Below are 24,360 nucleotides of genomic sequence, written 5' to 3' on the forward strand. Positions count from 1 at the left end.
GGCACATCGTACGCCATTGCAGATATCTATGTACTTGTTTCAATGCAAGTTCATTGTTTAAAGTGGATGAAAATATTTACTGTTACTCATAGCTGTGATTCTCGAACCCAGTCCTTGGGGACCTCAGGACGGTCCACATTTTCGCTCCCTCCTAGCTCCCAACACCAAGTACTTGGTACAGGGAGCGAAAATGTGAACTGGCTGGGGATCCGCGAGGGTTGGGTTGAGAAACACTGAATAACAGTACAAATGCTTTTACAAAGTGCCCTTTAACCTATTACTCAATGCACTATCGCTCGATGATGTGGGCAGATAATTGCGTGAGATGCTCAGTGATGAGATGAACCCTTCTTCAGCTTCTGAAAAGCATGTCCTGATGAGTGATATATTCAGGGCTCGGTGCCACATCCCCCGCCGATTAATGGAGCCCCTTCAGACATACGAGCTCCCTCAACTCGGAGGGCTCAGGTGTATGGGCCTGCGAGCCAGAACACATGCGCTGGCGAGCAGATGGCGCGAAGGGCACGGGAGGCCGGGGCTGGGCCACAGTTAAGTTCGGGGTCTGGCCATTAGCCAACAGGTTTAATGTCGATTGAATTTCAGACAGGAAGATGGATTGAGCACAAGCCAAAACGGGGCGGGGGGCACATGAGGACAGATGAACGTCGTGGGTTCAGCCACGTATGACTCATGTAATATAATGTTGGTCACCGCCCCCCCCCCACACACACACACAGTGTGACGGGCTGCAAAACTTCCCAGCAAAAGCTACTTGCGGTTCAGAGGTGGTGGTGGGGGGGGGGGGGGGGTGGGTGCACACACCACGTGATGTGACTCATTCACTGGTCTCCATCACTCGGCCGTAATAACTTACAAAAATGCCAGATTCACTCGCAGTCGGGGAAAGAACTACAGCGAAGGCCATCGTGATGTTACAGGTACACATCTTTTATTAAATCTGTAGGCACTAAACTATACAGACACTGACCCCTGTCAGTCCAGTGGCAACACAGAAGGCCTGTCCATGATTGTGAGATAGATTCTGCTCCCCGCTCCACGTGCCGATCGAGGCGTGGGCCAAGCAGGTGCCACATTTATGCTCTGTTGGTGACCCGGGGCAGGGTCCAGCCCAGGTGCTGTCAGCTGTGACCGAGTAGGTGACAGCAGTCACACATGTCGAGAATCCTTCTTTAAGGCATGGGCGTCGGTTTGTGCGGTCGCCGGCTCGTGTGAATGTTACCAGCCGCTCAGACTCCTCCCGTCCTCCCCTTAGGTCTGCAGGCAGCGTGAAACTTGCTGGACTCAGACGCAGAAGGTGCTGGATGATGGGTATTTCAGAGCGGCTCGTTGTGCAACACACAGACACACAATGTTCGGGAAGTGTCACGTTTGAGACGGAACCTTTTTTTGCTCAAAATGGCGACGTTTGGAATTGCTCACGCAACACGAGGCTCTCCACTGGCGGCATCTGCGCTACGGCAACAACAGTGCACCCCACTCCACGTGTTTATTAAGGCTGCAAGACAGCGTGTCAGCAGAGAGAGCCGGTGAGGAATGTACTGAACAGAGACCTACAGGCTCTACAGGGCCTGAGTCCTTTTCTTTGGATTGCACTTTCCAAGAAGGTAAAAAATAACAATAACATAAATAATAATAAGCATCTGAAAGGCCTGAGCAAACCCATGCATGCACACAATCGGAATGTTCCAGAATGCCACCCGCTGACCACCGTACACAAGCTCCAGTCCAGATTTAGAGTGCATCAATCTTCTAGTTCTCGTTCACGTTAGATGATGCTGCTTAATAAAAATAGAAAATGGAGAATCCTGCAGGGAGAAGGTGCTTCCTGACACAGTTTGTAGAAATGAAGGGTTTTGTGTTCCTTTGCTCTGGCTCATTAGCCATGAGGAAGTTGTCTAAACAGAGTGTTTTGATCTCAAGTCTTCATCTCTGTTACATCAGTACCGGTGGATCCCGATTCAGATTTAGGACCCAAGATCACTGATGTCCCTGAGACTCAGACTTCTCCTCTGCCAGCCCCCTCGATCCAGAGTCCCCACAGTGCATTGTGGGATACCCCGGCCGTCACGTGGGGCTCCATGGATTAAGCACACCCTACAAACTGTTTCCTTCTGCTCCCCTCTTGTAAACACACAACTCTTTGATAGCATCACAGACTGGGGGTGGATGATTAAAAAAATAACAGCTAACGCTGTAAGCCACTGGGGATTGTTCTAAGAGACAAGTGGCAATTAGAAATGAAAAGATTTAGATTTAGATGGGTGGTCAGTAAACTGAAAAAAATAAAAGAGAATCTTAAAATGGCATTTTAGTAACAAGAAACCCCTTGTGCCACACGTATTTCGGTTCTCAGTAATTATAACAGTTTTTAAAAATTGAGGTCTTTCAACTGCATTTCTGTATAATACGGCCAGTTTCAGCTGGGTTAACTGGCATGGCTGGTATATATCAAAATATTACAACGATATTACAAAAAACACAGGAGAGGAGAAATGTCACACACGGGACACTTGAAAATGTCACTCTTGCTGAAAATAACGCCACCATTAATATCCATCACAAAATGTCATTTCAACAAACAGGTTAACAGGAAACACGTTCACGTTTGCCACATTGATACACTTTGGAATAAATAACTAAAGTAACTGTTAACCCCACCCACCCCCAATTGTTTTTAGGGACACATATCATCTGGGTAGCAGCTTTTGATTTCTCCAACGTCTTTGTCCACAAGCTGGGGTCAGTCGAACACCAGATAATCGAGCCATGGTTCAGAAAAGCAACATAAATGCCAACCGCATTCATAGTACATGTTCCAGTTAAACGCCAATCAACACAATCATTCAAGAGAAACGGCTCTTTTGAAAACAAAAATAGCACTTTTAGCTTAAGGAAAAATGAACCTACTAATGCAGAGGTTTTTAAAAACATCTTTATGAAAACAGCCCTTGCACGACGTGCTTTTAATCTTCGGTTTGCTCCTGGATTTAGCCCTTCTCTGGGTTGAACGAGCGTCCAGTTTCGGTTACCGAGCGCTCCCACACACAACAAATATGACTCAAGTTTCGAGCGAAACTTTCAAAGTTACCGGTATTATTTTTTTTGTAGTCTACTGGAGGTGACGAGAACCTCTCCCGGAATGTCAGGAATTGTTTAAAAATGGGGAAAAGAGGAAAGCCCTGAAAATTAATGTCACTAGTCAGTAACGGGTTCATTGTTCCCCCACAGTGCCACACTGCTAAAGCACCTACACAGTGCCACCTGTCTGTGTCATGTGGTACTGCATGTTCTGGCCCGGTTCGTCCAAGCCTGCCCCCCTTCGTTGCTCCAGCTCAAATCCCACACTCTCCATTAGCTGGTTTCTGGTGAAGGGAACAACTCCAATCATATTTCACAGGAGTGTTGTCCTATATCTACCTCCCTGGCGCTTGCGACAGGCAGTCCTCCCGCCTCTAGGGGTCCTCGTCCATGTCATCAAGGTTGGGCGCCATGATGAAGTGTTTTGGATAAGGCAGGTTGTGCTCATCGGCGTACTCCTCCCACCGCGCATCATCACTCTCATGGGTGATGTAGCGCTCCCCCCTGCGTGTCTCGAACTCCCTGAGGTCCAGCCATGTCTGATAGTCCTGGGAGACATTTAGACACCAGTTTGGTTCTGTACTACAGCGTCAAACCAACCTTCTCTCCCACAGTCCTATAACTTTTGGCCAGTTTCTGATCAAAGTGCCACAATGGAAGAATGTTACCTGCAGCCAGGGGTGACTGAGAGACTTGTCCACGCTGTAACGTTTTCTCATTTTCACTTGCAGAAGGTTGTTGATCAGATCAGTAGCTGTTGATGCAAATAAATGAGTCAATTATGTAGAATCCACAGACAGAAAAGCACAATGTTTTCACTCATGTACAGATAATTAGTGAGCTAACAGTCTGTATTAATCACCAGTGGCTGGGGGCAGCGTAGGTTATGGACTGCTTTGCTAGCACAACAGAAACATCCCATTTGAATCTGCAGTAAAGATAAGATCTCTCCTATTTTCTCATCTCTTGAGAATGAGTTAAGAATGCATTTCTTTTTTTTTGTTGAGGAGGTGATGGGCAATGTTGAGGGAGAACAGTCCCCCCCAAGACATGTAAGTGATTTCCCGTACACACTGAAGGTCACGGCTGCTCATTTGAGAGCTGCCACAGCGTCTGCAGAGGCGTAGGTGGGCCAGACGGCTGGCCTCACCCAGCCCAGCCTCCATATACGACATGAAGACGGGCCACTCCTGCCTCCCGCCTGTCCACTGTGATTGTAGTTCACCTCAAAATATCCTCCTGTGGCATCCCTGCCCTGTTTTTTCTGTGTCCAGATGCAGTAAATATACATTCTAAAACTTCACATCATATTATTTATACATGTATACATAAAACTTATGCATGTAAAAATATGATTCAAGTATTTTTAGTTACATAACACCCACCACACCTGGTTTTAACCTTTTTTGGGGGGGTCAGCTCCACTGGGGCTCTTTAGTAAGTCAGCTGAAATTCCTACACTAAATGGAGACCCATAGAGACCAAATGGTTGTATTCACCATTGCAACCCAAAATGCCACATGCAATTCTAAAGTACTCTTTGTAGTTGGGTTAAAGTTAAAGGCAGTTCTTCTGTCTTTTGAATAAATGTTAGAACTTTTCGACAAGGTCTAGCTCGAGAATTAAATGTATTTAATGAAAACATTTTTCGGTTTTTGTGTCTGAGGACCGTCACGAAGCTAGGTGCAGTACGCATTGTCAGGTATCCAACGGCCACAAGTGAGCCATCAAATGCCGCTTTTACCTTCTCTGGAAATTTCTTTCCAGGGAGTGGGTGGGTACATGAAGGCCGCGTTCTGGATCTGGTCATTGATGTCCTCGTCTTCGTTGAAGGGGAAAGTGCCACTCAGGCTCACGTAAATGATGACGCCCACGGACCACATGTCCAGTGAGCGGTTGTAGCCTTTGCTGCGTAGAACCTCAGGTGCCAGGTAGGCTGGCGTGCCGACCACAGAGCGGCGGAATGACTTCTCGCCGATGATGCGAGCGAAGCCGAAGTCGCACAGCTTCACCTGGGGAAGCAGGCAACATTCGTCACGGAGGTCGCCGGAATGTTCTGGAAGCTGTGCTGCGGCAACGTGCGGGGACTCACCTGAGGAAAGGGCTCGGCCGATGCCAGGAGCACATTTTCTGGCTTCAGGTCACAGTGTACGATGTTCTTGAAATGCAGGTGTCTTAGAGCCACCAGGATCTGTGGGACCACCAAGCCCAGTAAGTGAAATCGCATGAAAGAACCCCACAGAATAACATGAAAGGACTCGACGGCACCATACACAGGCCGTTGCTGAACCGTGTTCATAGCCAGACTCTGGCCAGCTTGTTTAGCTTAGGGATTCTGAGGGCGACCTGTAAACCACAGGTTTGTTATGGCCCAGCCACTAATTGTGAGCAAGCAAATCCATGCTAAATGGAAGAGCTACTGTTGTTTACATCATCTAATCCTACAAAAGAAACAGCATCAAATGGCAAGCTGTGGCAGACTGGGCTGGGACGCGGCCCAGACCGCGCTTTTCGTAAACAGACACACTTCCGGAATCAGAAACGTAAACTCAAGTAGTGAATCACCGGCGCCGTGGCACCAGCACCAACCTGCGTGACCAGGAACTTGGTTATTCGCTCTGGCAACTTGCTCTTCTCGCTGGACAGGATCATCTCCAACATGTCGCCGTGGAGCTTCTCCATGACTACGAAGACCCTCTCTGGCGTCTCGAACATGCACTCTAGGTTTACGATGCCGGGGTGGTGCAGGTTCTGGGAAGAGGAGGAGATCTTAGTGAAACCAAGGAAACTGACCTTCTGTGGGAATCACTTGCACAGTTAGGTTATCAGGAATTATGACAGTTTTTAGACAGAAATGTCAAAGCAGACCAGCAGAAAAACCCACGTTGGCCTATAACATATTGCTTGGTTACCAACACCATTGATAAGATGTGGCAGTTATGGCTCTTTCTGCTTTCCTCCTCACCTGCAGGATGGCGACCTCGTTTCTCAGCTGGCTCTCCTGCTTGGTGGGGAACCTCATTTTGTCGATGACCTTGATGGCCACGTCTCTCCCCGTCTTCCTGTGCTTGCCTGACAAACAGATAACTTTCAGCAGGATGGCTAGGCTTCCCTAACATGTATGGTAAGCACGAGCAATCACAAACTACACAACAGATATTGCACACTTGCTGTTGTCACGATTCCCCTTGCTGCTCAGAGAGAAAGATTCCTGCCTGGTCACAGAGAGCTACTGTATGCTGGGAACAGGGGAAGGATCACCATACCTCCATATACTATCCCGAACTGTCCAGACCCCAGAACCTCATCCGCAAAGATCTGGTAGACTGAGCTGATATCCTGCGGGTGAAACACAGATCCTTCCTCTTTAGGCGATTATTCAATGTCATTTTTAATGTGTCGGACATTTTGGTAACATTTTACTCAAAGCATTATAATGGTCGGTATGGGAATTAATAAAGTATGACAGCATCTTTTAATAACAGTCATAAGGCATTATAGTGTTGATTATAATACTTCATAAGCTATAATGCATTATACATACCTTTATAATGCATTATAATGGTCGGTATAAGCATTAAGGATGTTTTGTACTGCATTATAAAGGTATCTATGGGTCATTATAGATGAGAGCTTCATAAAGCATTCATAATGCATAATAAATATATCTATAACATGTTATGCCTTTTCATAAATATTCATGGAAATGTTTACAATGAGTGCATACTGAATGCATTATAATGAATTCATAATAATGTGTTATGAATGTATTCATAGATTCTTACAGACATGGCATTCATAGAAAGTGTTACCAAAATAGTTAATTACAGCCAGCAAAAATCTATCTTGTTCTGAATCTCTGTTTTGTCCTGGGTGTAACTCTGAAAGTCAGCAATTTCACCAAAAGATCCCCAGAAAATCAAGGAACCTACTCTGAGGTATCAGCCTTTATATAAAAATAAATTCTAGTCTCTCTTTCTCTAACCTTGTGATTATCTTGCCCTTTCAGTGGGTAATGCCACATATGCCCACCACGCTCCTTATGGCGTCGATAAAATTGTGAAATAGACCATAAAGAAGAATTAAAAGAGACCCGATGGCTGTAAACGGTGAACAAAAACGCCGCACTCACCACATTCTCCTGAATCTGGCAGTTAGACACGGATATGCTGATGGACAACTCTTCTGGTGGCAGAAAGACATATACACGTGATGTCAGTGAAGCGTGGCGTTCTGGTGGCGTTCAATGAGCAAGTGAGATGAGGAGTTTATCAAAAAGAAATCAGCAGAAATATTACCATGAGCACAATTTACAAATTCAATGCAACTAGGTCTCCGCACACTAGGTCTTTGTAAACACAAAAACAAATGTCTCGATAAGGGTCAGACTAAATATGCATTACTGTATTATGATAATTATGTAGTAATAGCAGAAGCAATTATGCCCGTGTCTGATGATAATTACAATGCAGGCTTTTGTATCCTATACCTTAATGTTTTCAGTGATGCTTTGTGGCAATCGATTCTATTCGCAAATTACAAGGAGATATTTTACCCGAATTGCGGCACGTGTCACGTGGTTATAAGGACCAGGGAAAGAGCCCACCAACCTCCGGTCGAATACGGTCGCCGTGACCGCAACACTCGGGAAAAGAAAGAACGGCGGCGGTTTCGGAGACCGCCGGGAGCGCGCCGGCATCGATTATCATGGGGGGGTTGTTCTCCGAGGCTAGGAGGGGTTTGCCGCTGGCTTTCAGAGCGGTTAGGGTCAGAGCCGGAGAAGGAGCCGGCCGGCTGCTGTTTCAAAGCCCCGAAGCGAGAGGAGGCCATGCTCATCTGGTTCACTTTACTGCGAGCTGAGCGTCTGGCTCGCGCAGGGCTTGGGGAGGGGGACTAACTGCATCCAGACGGTCCTGCGGCTGGGGGGGGGGATCAGGCTTCTTTGTCGATTCCCTGCATCCCCTCCCCCTTTTGTACACACAGATATTTTCACGTATATAACTGAAAACCCCGGTTTGTGTTGTGCAATGGCCCCCCTACGCTCTCTTTCATTAATCACCCTTTCTGGAACACTTTCAGACATTACAAAAAGTGATTACAAAATGTCATTACAAAATTAAATGTCAATTTTCCCTCATGATGCAATTCCTTTGCCTATAATGGAAGGTGACGGTCGTGTAACCGAGATGACGGGTGGCACATGGCACGTTACGCACACATCAGTCCCACAGAGTTGCAAAATAGGAGATAAAGAGAGGCGAGATTATCAGGTGTTCAGGCTCTGCAGAAACAGCAGCCATTAGTGGTCTAATCCAGCACTGTGACCCGGCAGGGCTCTTCTGCCCCCACCCCCTTCACTGGGGCACACATCAGACATGGCTGCCAAACAGGCACCTGACAGAGAAGGGGGTCCCTGGCCGCCTCGCCTCAAGCCAGCAAACCCGTCGTTCTGCCTCACAGCGCCGGTGACTTCTGGTTTCAGAACCCGTCCCCCCAGGAATGCGGGATTCAGGTCACAGACACGGCACGTTTTCCCAAGGTGGGGAGAAGCGGAACTCAGAAGCAAAGCGGCAAGGGAAACATGAGGCTGGCATCCCCCCCCCCCCCCCCCGATTCCCTAACCCAACTGGATACTCACTGTGGTCCTTGCCCTGTCCCGCCGTCGTGCACACGCTGGGCTGGGGGGTGACGGGCATCAGTGCCTGTCGGATGGCCCTCTCCCAGCCCTGGGCCACGTCCGGGCCCACCCCCGAGGCAGCCAGCGCTGGGTTGTGGTACTGTCCACCGCCGGTCTCGCCCACATAGTACACCATGGTGTCGGTGATGATCTCGAAGCAGTGGGGATTGCTGCCCTGGGCCAGGCTGCTGAAGTCCTTCGCGGCTTCCACCTGCAGGATCTCTGACAGGGGAATCTCCTGCGTGGTGGGGGCGGCGAGGGGAGGTTATCCGTTAGAGTCCCACTGTCACGAGGGGCAGGCGCCTGGCAGGGAAGTCACTGCAGTCTACCCCGCTCTCGCCCCGCCCCTGACGCCGCCACCTGTGTCTGCAAGCCGGGAAGCGCTCTGGTATCCGTCCCCTGTCGGGCCCCGGCAGGCAAATGAGGCGCCAACGGCTCGGCCGACTTAAAGATTGTGCCGTCCCCTTCGCCTGTGCCGCCGAGCACATAGAGAGAGCCACCAAAGCCCTCCCCGGCCAATCGGAGCGTGCCTGCGCTCTCGCCGCGGAGATCAGATGAAGTGCTTGTGGTTTGCAGCACCAACCACGTGACCCCGCCCCTCCTCCCTCAACGCCCCCCACTGAAGTGCTCTCTGATTAGAGGGCATGCTGGAAAAAAAATAAATAAAAAACCTGGGCATGAGCCAGACTGGCAGCCGAAGAGACAGAGCGGCTGCTGTTCCGGGGTGGCCCTGAGGGGACGCCGGAGCCCCAGGGTCCCCAAGGGTAGCTCTGCTCCCCCCCCCCCCCCCCCCCAACTAGTCAGGGAGGCAGTGCAAAAAAACCACAAGTACAGGGGTCCCAGCTTCAAAGAAGCAGCTTCTATAGCTTCCAAATGTATAAAAAAGAGAAACGCAGTGAAATCGCTCCCATTCAGAATGGACATGGAAAAGCAAGGGATGAAAATGAGAGGCAGACACACGCTGTGGGGAAACCTCGCCGGGAGCGGCTGAGAGGCCGAGCGGCCGATCGTAAGGTCAGAACCGAAGAGAGACACCCCAGGAAGAAACAACCGAGCTACACGCTTCTCCACACCAAGGCGTTCTAAAAAGAGCAGGCCAGTTAAAACACACACACACACACACATACGCACGCCGTGAGAAGCGTGGCGGCCAGAAGAGCTGACAAAAAGCCCTTTACGGGCTGCTAGCCTTCAATTAGCCACCTCTTTGTCCCAAAGCAGGTTCAGCGCCAAGCTGATAATAAACACCCTTATGAAACGACGCCTGAACACACCCTGCAGTCCCAGTAAAGCAAAGGAAAGTTGCTGGGAGAAGACAGTAAAAATAAATAGATCTGGTGGCCGTGGGGGGGGGGAAGAAAAGGATTGGAGTTCCCTGACCAAGCAAAAAAATAGCCCTGTTACATACTTACTGTCAGGCTATGCAAATTCACCCCGAAATACAAGTCAATCAGAGGCTCCTTGGGGACACCCCCCTCAACTAAAATAGTGCTTATCATTGTGATTTCTTCATTTTTTTTTCAATAGGCTGAAAACCACAAGGGTTATGCGACTCACCCCTTTTCAGATCTCCTCCGAACATCAAGTCATTATTTTAGCTACTGTATTTCACACTAAAAGCAAATTCCCTTAAATGCGCTTTTGCGAATTGAACAGAGGGTTATGAATGACATCTATTTCCGTTCTTATAGAGAGAATGCACCTTGGCCAGAACTACTGCCCACAACTTACAGCAGACTTCCCAGTGAAGGGAATAGCCCTCAAAACCACCTAACATCTCACACCAACGGGGGCAAAACTTTCCAGGCAAAACTTTACGAAATAACGTACCAACCTCCTGAAAAAAATTATACAAGCAGTAGCAGGAATAAAAACAGCGATTTTTCAGACCAGGATGGCTCAAATATCATACTACAGAGAAATAGACACACATATCTACAGGTGTGAAGAGTCTTCCGATAAGGCGGATGCACACGTGCCCCGACAAACGCACACTGCTCTGACACACACCACAAGCCTGGATCACATTTGGAAGCATTTTACTGGGTCCGAGGCAGGGTGGGGTCCTGGGTGGTTGGGAGCTATTTCCCAATTACAGTGCTATAAAGCCACTGCGAGGATGCTAACGGGACCCCAGGCGGGGGCTTCTGGGGGGCTCGGTGGCCCCTCTCATGCCCGCTATCACGTACATGGGCGAAAGGGGCAGTTGCTAATGCGAGAGTCATGCTGAGGCGACGCACAGGTGCCGTGTTCAGTGGGCTCTCACATATTCAATGTGATTTCAGATATGACTAAGTGATAAACTTTACACCGGCTTGATGTTTCACTGGGGAAATCCTTCCACGTGGTGTCAAATCAAATGCAAACACTGCTGTCACCCACACTGAATCTTAACGCTGCATTCATACACCTCATAATAATATATCTGTTTACTTACAAACGTACGCAGTTTATGCATGGAGATACACTATATGGACAAAAGTATTGGGACAGCTGGCCATAACACCCACAGGAACTTTTACGACGTCCCATTCTAATTCCATAGGCGTCAATATGTAGCTGGTCCCCCCTTTGCAGCTACAACAGCTGCCACTCTTCTGGGGAGGCTTTCCACAACATTTTGGAAGGTGTCTGTGGGAATTTTTGCCCATTAACCCAGAAGAGCATTTATGAGTCATTGATGTTGGACATGAAGGTCTGGTTCATAGTCGTTCTGGTTCTAGTTCATCCCAAAGGTATTCGATGGGAGGTCAGGGCTCTGTGCAGGTCAGTCAAGTTCTTCCACACCAAAGTCACCCAAACATGTCTGTATGGACCTAGCTTTGTGCGCTGGGGCACAGTCATACTGGGACAGAAAAGGGACGCCTTCCCCAAACGGTTCCTACAAAGTTGGGAGCACAGAATTGTCCAAAATGTCTTGGTATGCTGAAGCATTAAAAACTCCCTTCACGTTCTCCTGGCATCTGCCAAACCCAGACTCCAGACAGAGAAGCGTGATTCGTCACTATACAAAACATGTTTCCACTGCTCCAGAGTCCATTGGCAGTCCGACGCTTGGCATTGCACTTGGTGATGTGAGGCTTGCATGCAGCTGCTCGGCCATGGAAGCCCATTCCATGAAGCTTCCGGCGCACAGGTTTTGTGTTGAGATCAATGCCAGAGGAAGTTTGGAACTCTGCAGTTATTCAGTCAATAGAGCGTTGGCAACTTTTACGCACTATGCAGCACAGCACTTGGGGGCCACTCTGTGGCTGAGTTCCTGCTGTTCCTTAACACTTCCACTTTGCAATAATACCACTTACAGTCGATCATGGAGTATCTAGCATGGAAGAAATTTCACGAACTGACCATTTGCAAAGGTGGCATGCTATGACAGCACCACACTTGCATTCACTGAGCTCTTCAGAACGACCCATTCTTTCAGAAATGTTTGTACTGTAAACCTGACTGTATGGCTAGGTGCTTGATTTTCTACACCTGTGGTGATGGTCTGAATGAAAGACCTGACTTTAATGTCCCAAAACTTTTGTGAATATAGTATATGTGCAGGGGGGAGGAGGTATCCCACTCAATACCATTTAATGGAATTAGCCATGACCTCAAACCAGCACAACTCAAAAAGACTGAAAACAAAACTGATCTGGTATTTTTTTAATAGGATGTAAAATAATAAAAAACAAAACCTGTCCCCACTGAAGGTATGATATGTGAGGTAAATGCATCATGATCCGAGATGTGCTACAATCAGTCAAACTGGATAATGTTTCATGTCCCTCTCGGTGTTACTCAGCTTATCATGAGACATCTGTAGGTTTTGAATGTCTGTCTGTCTCTCCAGCACTTTGTTAGTACGAGAGGTTAAAACAGTGCTTCCCAATCCAGTCCTTGTGGACCCACAGACAGTCCACATTTTTGCTGGTAGGGAGCAAAAATGTGGACTGTCTGGCAGGAAGATCAGAGGGAGCAAAAATGTGGAACGACTGTGGGTTCCTGAGGACCGGACTGGGAAACACTGGGCTAAAAGATAGTTAAGTCTGCAGTCTTCTATCGTTTAAGACCAACTTAAAGATTCCTGAGACCAACTAATTCACGGCAAAAACCTGCATTTATTATGTAATAAGCAAAGTCATAAACTTTGCATATAACATCTATGTAAACATAAAACATTAATAATGATGAGTTTGAGGACTCATCTCTCAGAGGGTCCCTGTGATACAAGGACAAAAACAGTTATTATTAAAGCAAAGATCAAAATAAGCAATAAAGTGAGTAAAAACCAAGAGTATTTTTTCTTTTTAATTGAAAGAGGCTTCAGCTGTACTAGTAAGGACAGGAATTACTGGGAATTTTCGCAGCTGAACTGACAGAGAAGTGAAAGCCCTTTCACTCTAAGGGAAACTAGCGGTCTCAAGGGGATTTTTCACTGACCACGCGGTCGTTAAGGCCCCCCACCAAGACAGTTCACCGCAGTAAAACCTACATTCCTCTTTTAGTCAGACAACGTGGGCGTGCCCTGATAGGATGACCTTTTTGTATGCATATCGCCAATAGCTTCAAGTTCATCACTCAGAATCCTTCCGCAAATGCAAAAATTAATGCAGAAATATTAAAAATACAAAGGTTAGGGGCCCTACAGCAGTCGTGCCGTGGTATTTCGTTTGACGTAAACAGGAAGTACCAGGCGGTTTTCTGAAAGGGGCGACATCTGCACCGCAGAGCCCCAAAGGCAGGGGTGATACTAGGAATTTTTAATGCAGTGGGCATAAGAAGGGCCAAAATTCATACCGGGGGCCAATCTTATCTTATCATTAGCCAATGATATGTTTTGCATCGGTGTGTGATAAGAGAGGGGGGCCCATCCAGGGGCCAATCATCTTTCAGGTGGCGCCAGTGTCCCTCTGGCCCCGCCCGAGTATATACCCCTGCCCAAAGGAGGTAGAGAAAGAGTGTAGATGTCCCACCTTGTAGTATTTGGCTGCAGTGTCATTCTGAAAGAGCGTCAGGCTCTTGCTGTCTAGCCGCCAGTAATGCCTCTTCCTCTGAAGTGAGAAGCAGAGATTAGTCAGCCCAACAACCAGGAACTCGCATGATACCACTCAGAGATATCCACTGGTCTTCATGGTGGGGGGTCGCTACTCCTTTGACATGTTTCTTCATTGCTCTAAAAAGCATATTGTGTCAGTGCTAGAGACTGTATGACTAAAAGTCTTTTAAAAGCTTATTTCACTACAGTATGGTAAATTGTAGTAGACTTATAGTCTAGCATGCCACAGTATTATATTCAACAGTATAGTGCAGTATACACTACCAGTCAAAAGTTTTGCACACATTGAGATTTTCTACATTTGCATGTTACTTAATATTTACTAAACGTACACTCAGTATTCTTTACTGACAAATAAAGTTGCAATATCTTTAATTTATCAAAGTAATCTCCTCTAGCAGTTATAACAGCAGAGAAAATTTGAGGCATTCTTCTTCCTACAAGGGACTGCTGTGTTTCAGGGGATGAAACAGTTAACTAATGCATTTAAAGTTAAAGGACAGCCTAGAATTTGACTACGCCATCTCCACATAACCGCAGGATGTCAGACGTGCACTGTTACATACTCTTCCCATGTTTAAAGGAAACTTGTTTTATTTGACCTAGATTTTCCTTTACAGTTGTTCACTCAACTTTCCAATTCTTAACAAGAATAAAAAATCTGCAGTTTATGAAATAATTGGAAAAGTAGTGAAAAGCAGTGGTGTGCAAAAGCTTTTGGCTGGTAGTGTAGGCTAATGCAGTTACTTCTGTACTTGTATGAACTGACTGTAAGTCAGTCTGGACAAATAAATATCCTGATAAATAAATGTAAGATAAAATCATAGTTATTTTTCTATTTTTTACATATAAAAGATACGTATGGATTGCGATGACGGAGATAAAAGTACAGCCAATGATGCCATAGAACAGGCTCTCTCTTATTCACGGGCCTGGAGGTTTTAGAGAAGAAAGACCTGCAGATATCCCTGTGGGCCCCCCCGGAGAGCCGTCCGGGCCCCGCCCTCACCAGGTTGTCTCTGCTGGTGTAGTGTACCATCCAGCCCTCCCGCACCACGGTGGAGCTCCTTCTCTTGGTGTGCTTGACGGACTGCACCACTCGCATCAGGGGGATGTTACTGCTGGTTGAGGGGCTGAGGACGGCACACGCAGGAATGGTTCAGGTCGAACAACGCCGGAATGTTTAGTCTTGAGACACTTCTTGAGTTCGACAGAGCAGCTACCTGATGGTCTTCACCGGCTCCTCGTCCTTCTCTCCATCGAGATAGGGGGAGTCCATGAAGAAGATCTTCTCCTCTGGAGTGGAGGGCTCCTCAGGGTCATCTAAGCCTCGGTTGCCATCGCTGTTCATGTCGTTGCTGTCCACCTCCATGGTGGTATCAGAGTCCGGCCCTGGGCTTGCTGGCTCTGGGGGTTGGAGCCAAACCATCAAAATGGCAGCAGAGCTGCCCACTAAGCATACATTCTGCTGCTATGGTTCTTCTCCTGCCAAAGTCTAAATATAATTTTCAGACAAATTCCATTACAGTGTTCTAGAATACATGGTTCTGCTCTGTGCTAATATGGTTCTCCGAAGCTCTCCACTGTACAGTGGTGATCACTGATCAGTGATTCAAAAAGTCCTTACCTCCATTGAACACAACTTCACCAAGACAGTCTCTGGGTACTTTTGATGCACACCGCTTGTGACAGTTAAACTTGCAATCTGAAATGAAAAGTGATAAATAAAAAAAGCTATTTTAAGCAGTGATTGTAGAGTAATGCAGATGTCAAGATTCAAGAGGTTTATTCATGAATGTAAACAGTACTCATAGGATTATGGGCTCTCGTACACAGTGTGCACAGAGTGATGTCAGTGTTAAAGTGACTGAAGAGTCACTGTACAGTCCAGTGGAAGACCTAGGGGCACTGAGACTTGTCCTGGTTTAGGAGCCTTATGACCTGGGGAAAAATGTCAATTTGTCCCAGTGGAGATTTATGAGTAACGAGTATGAATTCTCAGGTGTGTTTAGTGAATGATGCAGTACGGTTTAGTAAGGTTTAGTAAAGTTTGCCTAGAGACCCCACCTTTGCACTGCATGCCCTGGCGAAAGAGCCCCTTCAACAGGCATTTGCAGTACTGGCAGATAGTGGGCCGTGTGTATGAATGCACCACAAAAGTGTGGGGCACCTTCACCCGACCCAGGACCATCTTCTCCATCCAGATAGGCCTGCCGCTCCACGACGGGATGCGCTTCCCCGCCTCCTGGTGCGACCGTTGCTAGGGGGAGACGGAATTGTATGCGGGGATGTTTAGGTTCAGCACAGGCAACCGTCACGAAATATTTTGCCAAAATGTAATCAATCAAAGGTAAGTACAATTAAGGATGGATATAAAACTTCTACAAAGATAGCTCTCAACAGCGTTTTTTAAGAAGAAACACAGAAGGGTTTGCAATCAAAGTGTACAAGTACTCAGCGTGTTACAAGCAAAGCTTAGAGTCAATTTAAGAGGTAGGGATTAAAAGAACAACAGCGGAATAAAACAAAAAATATCAATAAGACTATATGAGGAGCATGTGACCTGTAATTTTGACAAAACTAAACAATAAGGGACAAAGACTTCCAAAACCCATCTATATAGTGGAAGGATTTTATTAGAACATTTCAGGATGACAACCATGTTGAAGGGTCGAACAACAAGGTCCTGCAAACCTTCAGATTACAAGGCAATGTCCTTATCCATCACACAATCCAATGCATTAACGTCAGTGGCGGTGTTCCTCAAGGCACCAGTCTTGGACCCATATGGTTATCAGTATACATGCATATATCTTCCTCTGATCGATGCTAACAGTTTCAGACATATTGCGACTTTTTCCTGCTAAAGAGATGGCATACATGTACATGTATTACTGAAACCAGATTAATCATTGCTGTTTCAAAACTGGCAACAAGATGAAAAGGACTTGACATATAACTTCCTGCCATTTTTCTTGGACCAAGACCATGATCTTAGGCCCTCACAAACTCAACCAAATCAAAAGACATTGCCGTATCTCTTCCCAATTAATGATGTTCCTTTGAAGGCTTGATCAGAAACATCTGTTCTGTGTCCACCTCATGACTCATGTATCCACCTATGGCTAGAGCACAAGATTTCCTCTGTTTCTGCTACTTATTGGCCCAACATACTTCCTTACTTGGAGTTCACAATATTACACTGTCAGCCATTTATGCTTCTGGACAGGTTCAGAAGACAGTCCAATTAAGCACGTTTCATTTTGTCCAACAGCAGTGCTCATCTTGGGATACAAACACCCAGGCGCTTTTTGGGTTTAAATGATGAGCGGGCCGCAAAATAATGGACCTACCTCCTCCTGTGCCACGGCAACATGTTTGGCTGGAGTGGGCCGAGGGACCGACAGCGAAGGCCCTGGCAGGGACACGTTGGACAGGCGGCGCTTCCGTACCCCGCTGCAGTTGTTTGGGATCTTAAAGGCGCAGCGTTTGTGGTAGTTGAGCCCACATCCTACCAGGAATCACAGCAGAGTGAGTCTCCCACAGAAGTCTCAGAAGTATAATATAACGTTTGTATCTTATAGACAGAATTCATTTAGAAAATCAAGAATTCAGTTGAGCTTTATTTGAAGGTTTAATTCTCAACTTTAGCCACTAGAGGTCTCACTAGAGCCTATAAACGGTAAATGTAGCATAAACCCATGCTAATAACCAGTTTGATAATGTTCTCTGAAACACTCTCTGAACACTGAAGTTACAATCATCAAGTTTCTGTCTAAGAAGCCATTGAATAGTGTTATCATCATAATTTGATAACTCAGCTAGAACATTTTAATGCTACCTTTTTCAGTTAATGGTGGAGTGGATATGAGCAGGCAGTGTACTCCCCGTGCCATGCCCTTAAATTTTACACCCCTGACCCTCCGCTTGCCCTGCCTTCTGGGGAGGGAAGAGTGGCAGCACATGGCACTGCTCCGCCCGGTTTCACCAGCGCCGTTTGAAGATCCCGTCCGGCGATTGCCGACGCACGCTGGACTCCATTCAAAGATCCAGATTTGGGCTTCAAAGGCCTCTTTCTGTAATGGCAGGAAGTCGCACGCTCGGTGGGGGTACCCTGCAGCTCAGCGCCATGTGCTGCCATCGACCCCCGCCCACTGCCCCCATCCCCAGGGCAGAGTGCAGAAACGTGACGGCTGACTTCTCTTGGAGTCTTCGCGTAAACTTCTGAGGCTGCTGCTGCCCCCTGGCTGTGTCGTAAACAGTGGCCAGAGGGCCAGTCTGTGGATATTCTGTGGCTGTGTTGGTCTCCATGATAACGGTCTTATGTACGGATGCTAACGCACCTACCACCGCACTTAGGCGTTCTTTAGTGCACAGGTAACCCTGCTGCTTTGTCTGCATGTGTGTTAGTGCGTCAGCCAGACGGTTTACATCCACGTGAGTGTCCACGTATGTGGGCCGCATTGCCAGTGGTCCGGGGTCTTGCACTCACCTTCACATTTGAGACCCTGACGAACTAGACCCCACAGCATCTCCCCACAGTAGTCACAAAAGGTGGGGGCCTTGTACGAGTGCACAAACAGGGCATGGGGCCGGATCTGGAAGTCCTCGACAGTAGCGAGAGCTGCAAGGCGGGCAGGAAGAAAACAGAACTCAGATTTCATGAATCATTATCATACATTGTGTGTGGCTCTGGGGATAAGGACTCTGTACCTGTGGCCAGACGGTCATGGGTTTGAGTCCCGTGGGTGGTAAACTGAGTCACTCTTCTGTTTCCGGATGTAAACTTTATTTACAAAGCACTTTTCATACATGTGGGATTAAAATAAGGAACACAGTATGCAACTAAGGTACAGGTCAAAAAAAGTTTGAATGAGAAATGTATAAATAAATGAGCAAATTAATAAAATGTCAAATAAAATATAAATAAATAAACAGGGATGCAATACAAAATAAAAACATAACTGAACAGGATGGAATCTGCAAAGACTGAATTTCATTCTACTTGCTACCTGTACAACGACAATAAAGAAATTCTCTTCTATTTTCCCACACTGCTACTGCTTTGTGTTTAGGTTAATTTTCCATTACATATTGCATTATTTTATCAACGCTGCATTATGCAACAGCAGTGGATTAGTCATGTCCCCACTGAAAAACATTTGGAAAAATAAGCTAGCTGATCCAGGGGTCAAAAACCAAGATTGAAATTACATTTATGTTTGACGTAAAAAAATAAGTGAAACGAGGGTAATGCATTTACCAAAACAGTTACACATTATAGAGTCCAGCGAATGGAAAGCACCACAGCCCTTACGACAATACAAGGGCCTTGTAAAGTGTAAACTAATTACACCGTGAACTGAGTAAATAGCTAGAGGGTCGTGCTGCAGTGACAGAATTCTGACAGTAGGGGACACTCTAATTGAACAGTACAGCAAGGAGAGAGCGACATAAGGTAGGAAGTGGTGGGGGTTTCTGCAGCGTGCTTCTCTGACTGACTAAGGCAGAATATGAGCCTTTTCCCTCCCCCAGGGCCTACGGGGGCCTGTGGCTTATCACATTATGCATTCTCTCTAGCAAAATAAAGGGTGCACTGCAGTCGGGGGTGCAGGAAATCACCACAGACGAAGGGAGAGAAGTGTTTGCACAAAACATTAAACCGAAACACAAGTCTGGGAAGCCATAGACTGTGCTGTGGGAAGAACTTACCAGGTAACTCTATAAGACAGTCCTGTAACTATGTTTATAGCGGAGACACAAGGTTAAATAAAAATCTCCTCGTCAGCACACTGCTTTCTGTTGCTTTTACGGAACTCTATGAACCATGCTCATTATTAATTTATTATTATTATTATTATTGACTGCAGCTATTGGTCTGGATAAATGCACCCGTTTACACAGCTGGATACAAGCTGAATCTATTCACAATAGACACCTATAGCAGTGTTACTCACGAATGCAGGATCTAGGCAAGCTTTTCACCACAAGCATAGCTTCATAGAAAGCAATGCAGCTGAAGGCCAGTCTGCTTTGTGCTCCAGCAGAGTGGCGAGATTGTAACCCGCCAGAGGTGTCCTCTACCACTGCCTTATTGGCCACCGAGTCCCCCAGTCGGGTCACTGATGGAACAGGAACATTCCAGAATGGTGCAAAGGTGCACAAACAGCTGCTCCTGACTGTGATTTCAAGAAAACTGTCAGCCTTCATTCAAAAATGTTACATTAACCTTCCTTCAAAAACACAGACCGACTGAGCATAACATACATAAGGTGGATTAAAAAAAAAAAAGCTTGCAAGATAACCAGTGCTTAGTCTAGTGGGGGCTCTGCTGACATCACTTCCTGTATGACAGACATTCTGGGCCACACATGACGAGACCTGACAGAAAGTGTCTGCTATCTAATCACAAGAAGAATATACCTGGAAAAAATCAATCTGCAGAGACGTTGTGAAAACCGAACGGCATCACACTCTAGATACAAGGTCCTTCTTACAGGCACAGACAGCCAGGCACAAAACGCCCAATCCAGATCTCCCCTGGTACCAACTTATTATTCTAAATTAATAATACCTCTATGCTACTGTGAAATTGCGTCATTACACACTGCAATCCAGCATCTTGTCAGCCACACGAACATAACGCGAACAAGTGACCTTTCGAAGCCTCTGAAAGGAAAATCAGCTTGTTGACAAAACCATGACTGCAAAGAACCAACATACCTTGGCTCTGATGAGCATGAACCCCCCCCCCAGTTCTGCCACGCCCTCAGCTCCCCCCATAACGTGGTCATAATCCTCAGTACCGAGGCTACAGGCACTAGTTACATTGACTTAAGCATCCCCCCCTCACAGGGCCATCTCCCTAACCCAGATTTATGCCTCAGGATACAGGAGATCCCAACACCAGCCAACAATAACCGGGCTCCCTAGTCCAGGATCTAACCCAAATCACCAAGTAGGCTGCGGGGGTTGGCTTTATATTTGCACAGGGTCCAGCTGACATGAATGGAAATAGCTGATTGATTCTGTCTTCGTGACAAGCGTTTGGTTTTTCTGAGAAAGCCAATCAGCGCTGGTCTGTCACACGTACCACGTTAAGTAAAAGTTCAAATAATCAACTCTTCCTAGTTCCTGCTTTCAAACAAAACCTAAGTAACTATATTTTTGACAAACAATTTCGGGGGAAATGGAACAAACACATTGGTCTGTTTGCAGTGCCATGACAACAACATTCCAGCGACTTACTTTGAATGTGAAATTGGTGCTAATTTCGTCTTTTCGAACAGACATTAACATGTTTGCTGTTTGCCACAGGACAGGGAGGATTTCACCTCCTGAAAGACTCTCTATCTTGCATAGTAAACAAGTTTGTGCAGAGAAATCATAAAACAAAAGATAAACACCAAGAACTAGACCTTGGCAACAGTGTTTTCTTTATACAATTTACAGAGCATCTGGATAAATGGATTTTTACAATCAGAAAAGAAACCCACAATTCTTCAACTGGCAATAAGTCATTTTTATAGTAACGGGGGTGTGGGGCGAGATTCCTGAAAATTTCCTTATAAAGAAAAGTCAAGAACAATGCAGAACTTAAGCTCATCATTACATTGCTGAAGGTCTTACGGGCAAAAGGCGAAAACAACTGGAGACCAGCAATATGAGGAGAAAACCTTCTGAGAAGTTCCCTACATAACCTCTGCTGCCACCGAAAATGGCACAGCCCCCTATCACATCAACACCGACGAGCACCATAGTCCAGGAAAGGCCTGAATAGACATCTGCGAAAGCCAGCATGAGGTCGTGGAAGAGGGCACCACCCCAGCCTGACACAACCTGCCCTAAGAGGCATGAGGTGTCCTGTGGTTCCGTGGCTGTATGTAACACATGGACACACATTTGACAGCTGTTCTTGACATACACACAAAATCTGAGCGGGGGACACAAAGGTCCGATAAGGCATACTTAGGGTTTCTACAGAGAGAGTTGGTTGGAAGGTGGGCATTGTGAGATACAGGCAGGTCGCTTGTCCATCTCACCATAACAGACAGGGCCTGTGCAGAACAAGACCACACTGTGCAGAGACAAGCTGAAGGTATATTTAGTGCCGCCAGCTATGCGTCTGCAGGAAAGCCCAGTACGTTGCAGGCTGTGGTGAGTGGTTTTTTTTTTCACATTTCTCTCAAGATCGGCACCCTGCACCAAAAAAAGCTGAGAGGAAGCGGCCCACAGTAGCACCATAGCGACACGTTTTGCTATCTCTCAATACTCTGGTATTCTCTACCGAAAAGAGATAAAGGTTTTTGAGGTATGTTGGGCCCTGGTTAAGTTTTGTACCTGGGGGGCTAAGAAAGAAGACAACAGCACAGTCCGGATGAGGAAGGACAAAACACTTCCTGGTAAAATCCTTCCGGAAGCCACTTTTATTTATTTTGGAGGATGTGTCTGCTGCCAAAACTCCCTAACAGCTTACCAACAACAGCACAGCTACTGTAGTGAAGAGTTGCCCCTCTGTCCTTAGACCACTGCACAGGCAGCTGAGACATAGCACCTCCTACTGGAGACAGCATTTAAATCCATTCATCTCCCATGGCCATTCATTCATTCATTCATTCATTCAACTTCCTGACCTATACAGGGTTACGGGGGTCTGGGGCCTAAGCCCAAAACCAATGGGCACAACAGGGAATAACCCAGGATGGGGTACCAACCCATCACAGACACACACTACATGGACAAAAGTATCGGGACACACCTCTAAATCATTGAATTCTGGTATTTCACTCAAACCCACTGCCAAAGCACCTAGCCACACTGTTTCTGACATACCCTTCCAAGTCAAGCTGTATTTTCTTACAGCTTAAAAACTGCCCGCATCTCTTCATTGTGCCCTGCATATGCCACGTAATGTTATGTCTTAAATTATTTGTTCTGTCATCCATTCATATTTAACGTTTTTCAATAATGTAAAAACATAACGGCAGCAAAAATCAATGACCACACTTCTGTAACTAAAAGAGCAGCACAACTTAGTGTGTACAAGTCGCCAATGCTCTGTTGACTGAATAACTGCAGACTTCCAAACTTCCTCTGGCATTGATCCCAACACAAAACCTGTGCGCCGGGAGCTTCATGGAATGGGCTTCCATGGCCGAGCAGCTGCATGCAAGCCTCACATCACCAAGCAAAGTGCCAAGCGTCGGATGGAGTGGTGTAAAGCACACTGCCAATGGACACTGGAGCAGTGGAAATGTGTTCTGTGGAGTGACGAATCATGCTTCTCTGTCTGGCAGTCTGATGGACGAGTCTGGGTTTGGCAGATGCCAGGAGAACGTTACCTGCCTGACTGCATTGTGCCAACTGTAAAGTTTGGTGGAGGAGGGATAATGGTATGGGGTTGTTTTACAGAGGTTGGCCCCTTAGTTACAGTGAAGGGATCACTTAATGCTTCAGCATGGCAAGATATTTTACACAATTCTATGCTTCCAACTTTGTGGGAACAGTTTAGGCCCTTCTCTGTCAGCGTGACTGTGCCTCAATGCACAAAGGAAGGTCCACCAAGACATGCTTGGGTGAGTTTGGTGTGGAAGAACTTGACTGACGTGCAGAGTCTTGACCTCAATCCCATCAAACACGTTTGGGATGAACAAGAATTGAGATTGTGAGCCAGGCCTTCACATCCAACATCAGTGCCTGACCTCATAAATGCTCTTCTGGATGAATGGGCAGAAATTCCCACAGACACACTCCATAAACTTGTGGAAAGCCTTCCAAGAAGAGTGGCATCTGTTATAGTTGCAAAGGGGGGGCAATCTCCATATCAGTGCCTGAGGATTTAGAATGGGATGTCATAAGAGATCCTATAGGTGTATTGGCCAGGTGTCCCAGTACTTTTGTCCATGTAGTGCAGGGTTATTCAAATCACGGTCCTCGAGGTCCGAGCACTACTGGTTTTCAAGCCTTCCTTTACCTGTCAGTCAGGTGTGAAGCCTCTGACCAATCAGAATCAGAAATTATTAAACTAACTACCTGGGAGAACTGAAAACAAGGCCTGGATTTGGAATTGAGGTCCAGATTGGAAGAACCACGATGTAATGTATAAAATATATTTCAAAATATAATTACATAAAATAATTTCATAACAAATGTCTTTGATATCCTGCTTTCTACCTGACTACAATTTTATCAAAACCATAAACCTTACTGAAGACACTGTCCCAGAACAAGAGACACGGAAAGGGACTCTCAGTGGGGGCTTCTGATGTGGTCCCAGACTGGGGTTACCACAAACCACGGCGACCATGCTCACCAGAGAGGACGACCTCAATCAGGTCCCCCTCGTGGATATCCTCAGCCGATGTCAGTCGCTGCAGCACATTGTCGGAGCTCAGGTCATGCCGGAACAGCAGGATCTTGTCGTAGAGGCCGAAGAAGCCGCACTCCGGGAACTGGGAAGAGGAGGAGACGGGATAGTCATCAGCAAGTATCCTGTTTCTGCTCTTAGATCACGGACTTTCATCCAAGGTTCGGGGGCAAC

The 24,360-nt window shown here is 46.6% G+C and overlaps 1 protein-coding gene across 3 annotated transcripts in view; it reads right to left on the reverse strand.

The window, feature by feature from the left end:
- Nucleotides 1-927: 927 nt before the first annotated feature.
- Nucleotides 928-24,360, reverse strand: part of prkd3 (protein kinase D3) — a 45,555-nt gene continuing 22,122 nt past the window's right edge. For 2 of the 3 annotated variants that reach the window (XM_023808036.2, XM_023808045.2), the window contains 17 exons: nt 24,133-24,271; nt 18,313-18,444; nt 17,174-17,331; nt 15,888-16,080; nt 15,448-15,525; nt 15,044-15,227; nt 14,830-14,953; nt 13,738-13,815; nt 8,738-9,014; nt 7,232-7,284; nt 6,366-6,438; nt 6,065-6,171; nt 5,689-5,850; nt 5,192-5,290; nt 4,844-5,111; nt 3,768-3,853; nt 928-3,647 (listed from right to left, as the gene is read on the reverse strand). In XM_023808036.2, coding sequence (XP_023663804.1) covers nt 3,474-3,647; nt 3,768-3,853; nt 4,844-5,111; nt 5,192-5,290; nt 5,689-5,850; nt 6,065-6,171; nt 6,366-6,438; nt 7,232-7,284; nt 8,738-9,014; nt 13,738-13,815; nt 14,830-14,953; nt 15,044-15,227; nt 15,448-15,525; nt 15,888-16,080; nt 17,174-17,331; nt 18,313-18,444; nt 24,133-24,271 — 2,385 coding nt within the window. In that variant the 3' untranslated portion in view covers nt 928-3,473. The remainder of the gene's footprint in view (nt 3,648-3,767; nt 3,854-4,843; nt 5,112-5,191; nt 5,291-5,688; nt 5,851-6,064; nt 6,172-6,365; nt 6,439-7,231; nt 7,285-8,737; nt 9,015-13,737; nt 13,816-14,829; nt 14,954-15,043; nt 15,228-15,447; nt 15,526-15,887; nt 16,081-17,173; nt 17,332-18,312; nt 18,445-24,132; nt 24,272-24,360) is intronic. The other variant, XM_023808058.2, reaches the window with a different exon arrangement.

Source organism: Paramormyrops kingsleyae, chromosome 14 (genome assembly GCF_048594095.1).
Source record: "Paramormyrops kingsleyae isolate MSU_618 chromosome 14, PKINGS_0.4, whole genome shotgun sequence".
Taxonomy (NCBI): Eukaryota; Metazoa; Chordata; class Actinopteri; order Osteoglossiformes; family Mormyridae; genus Paramormyrops; species Paramormyrops kingsleyae.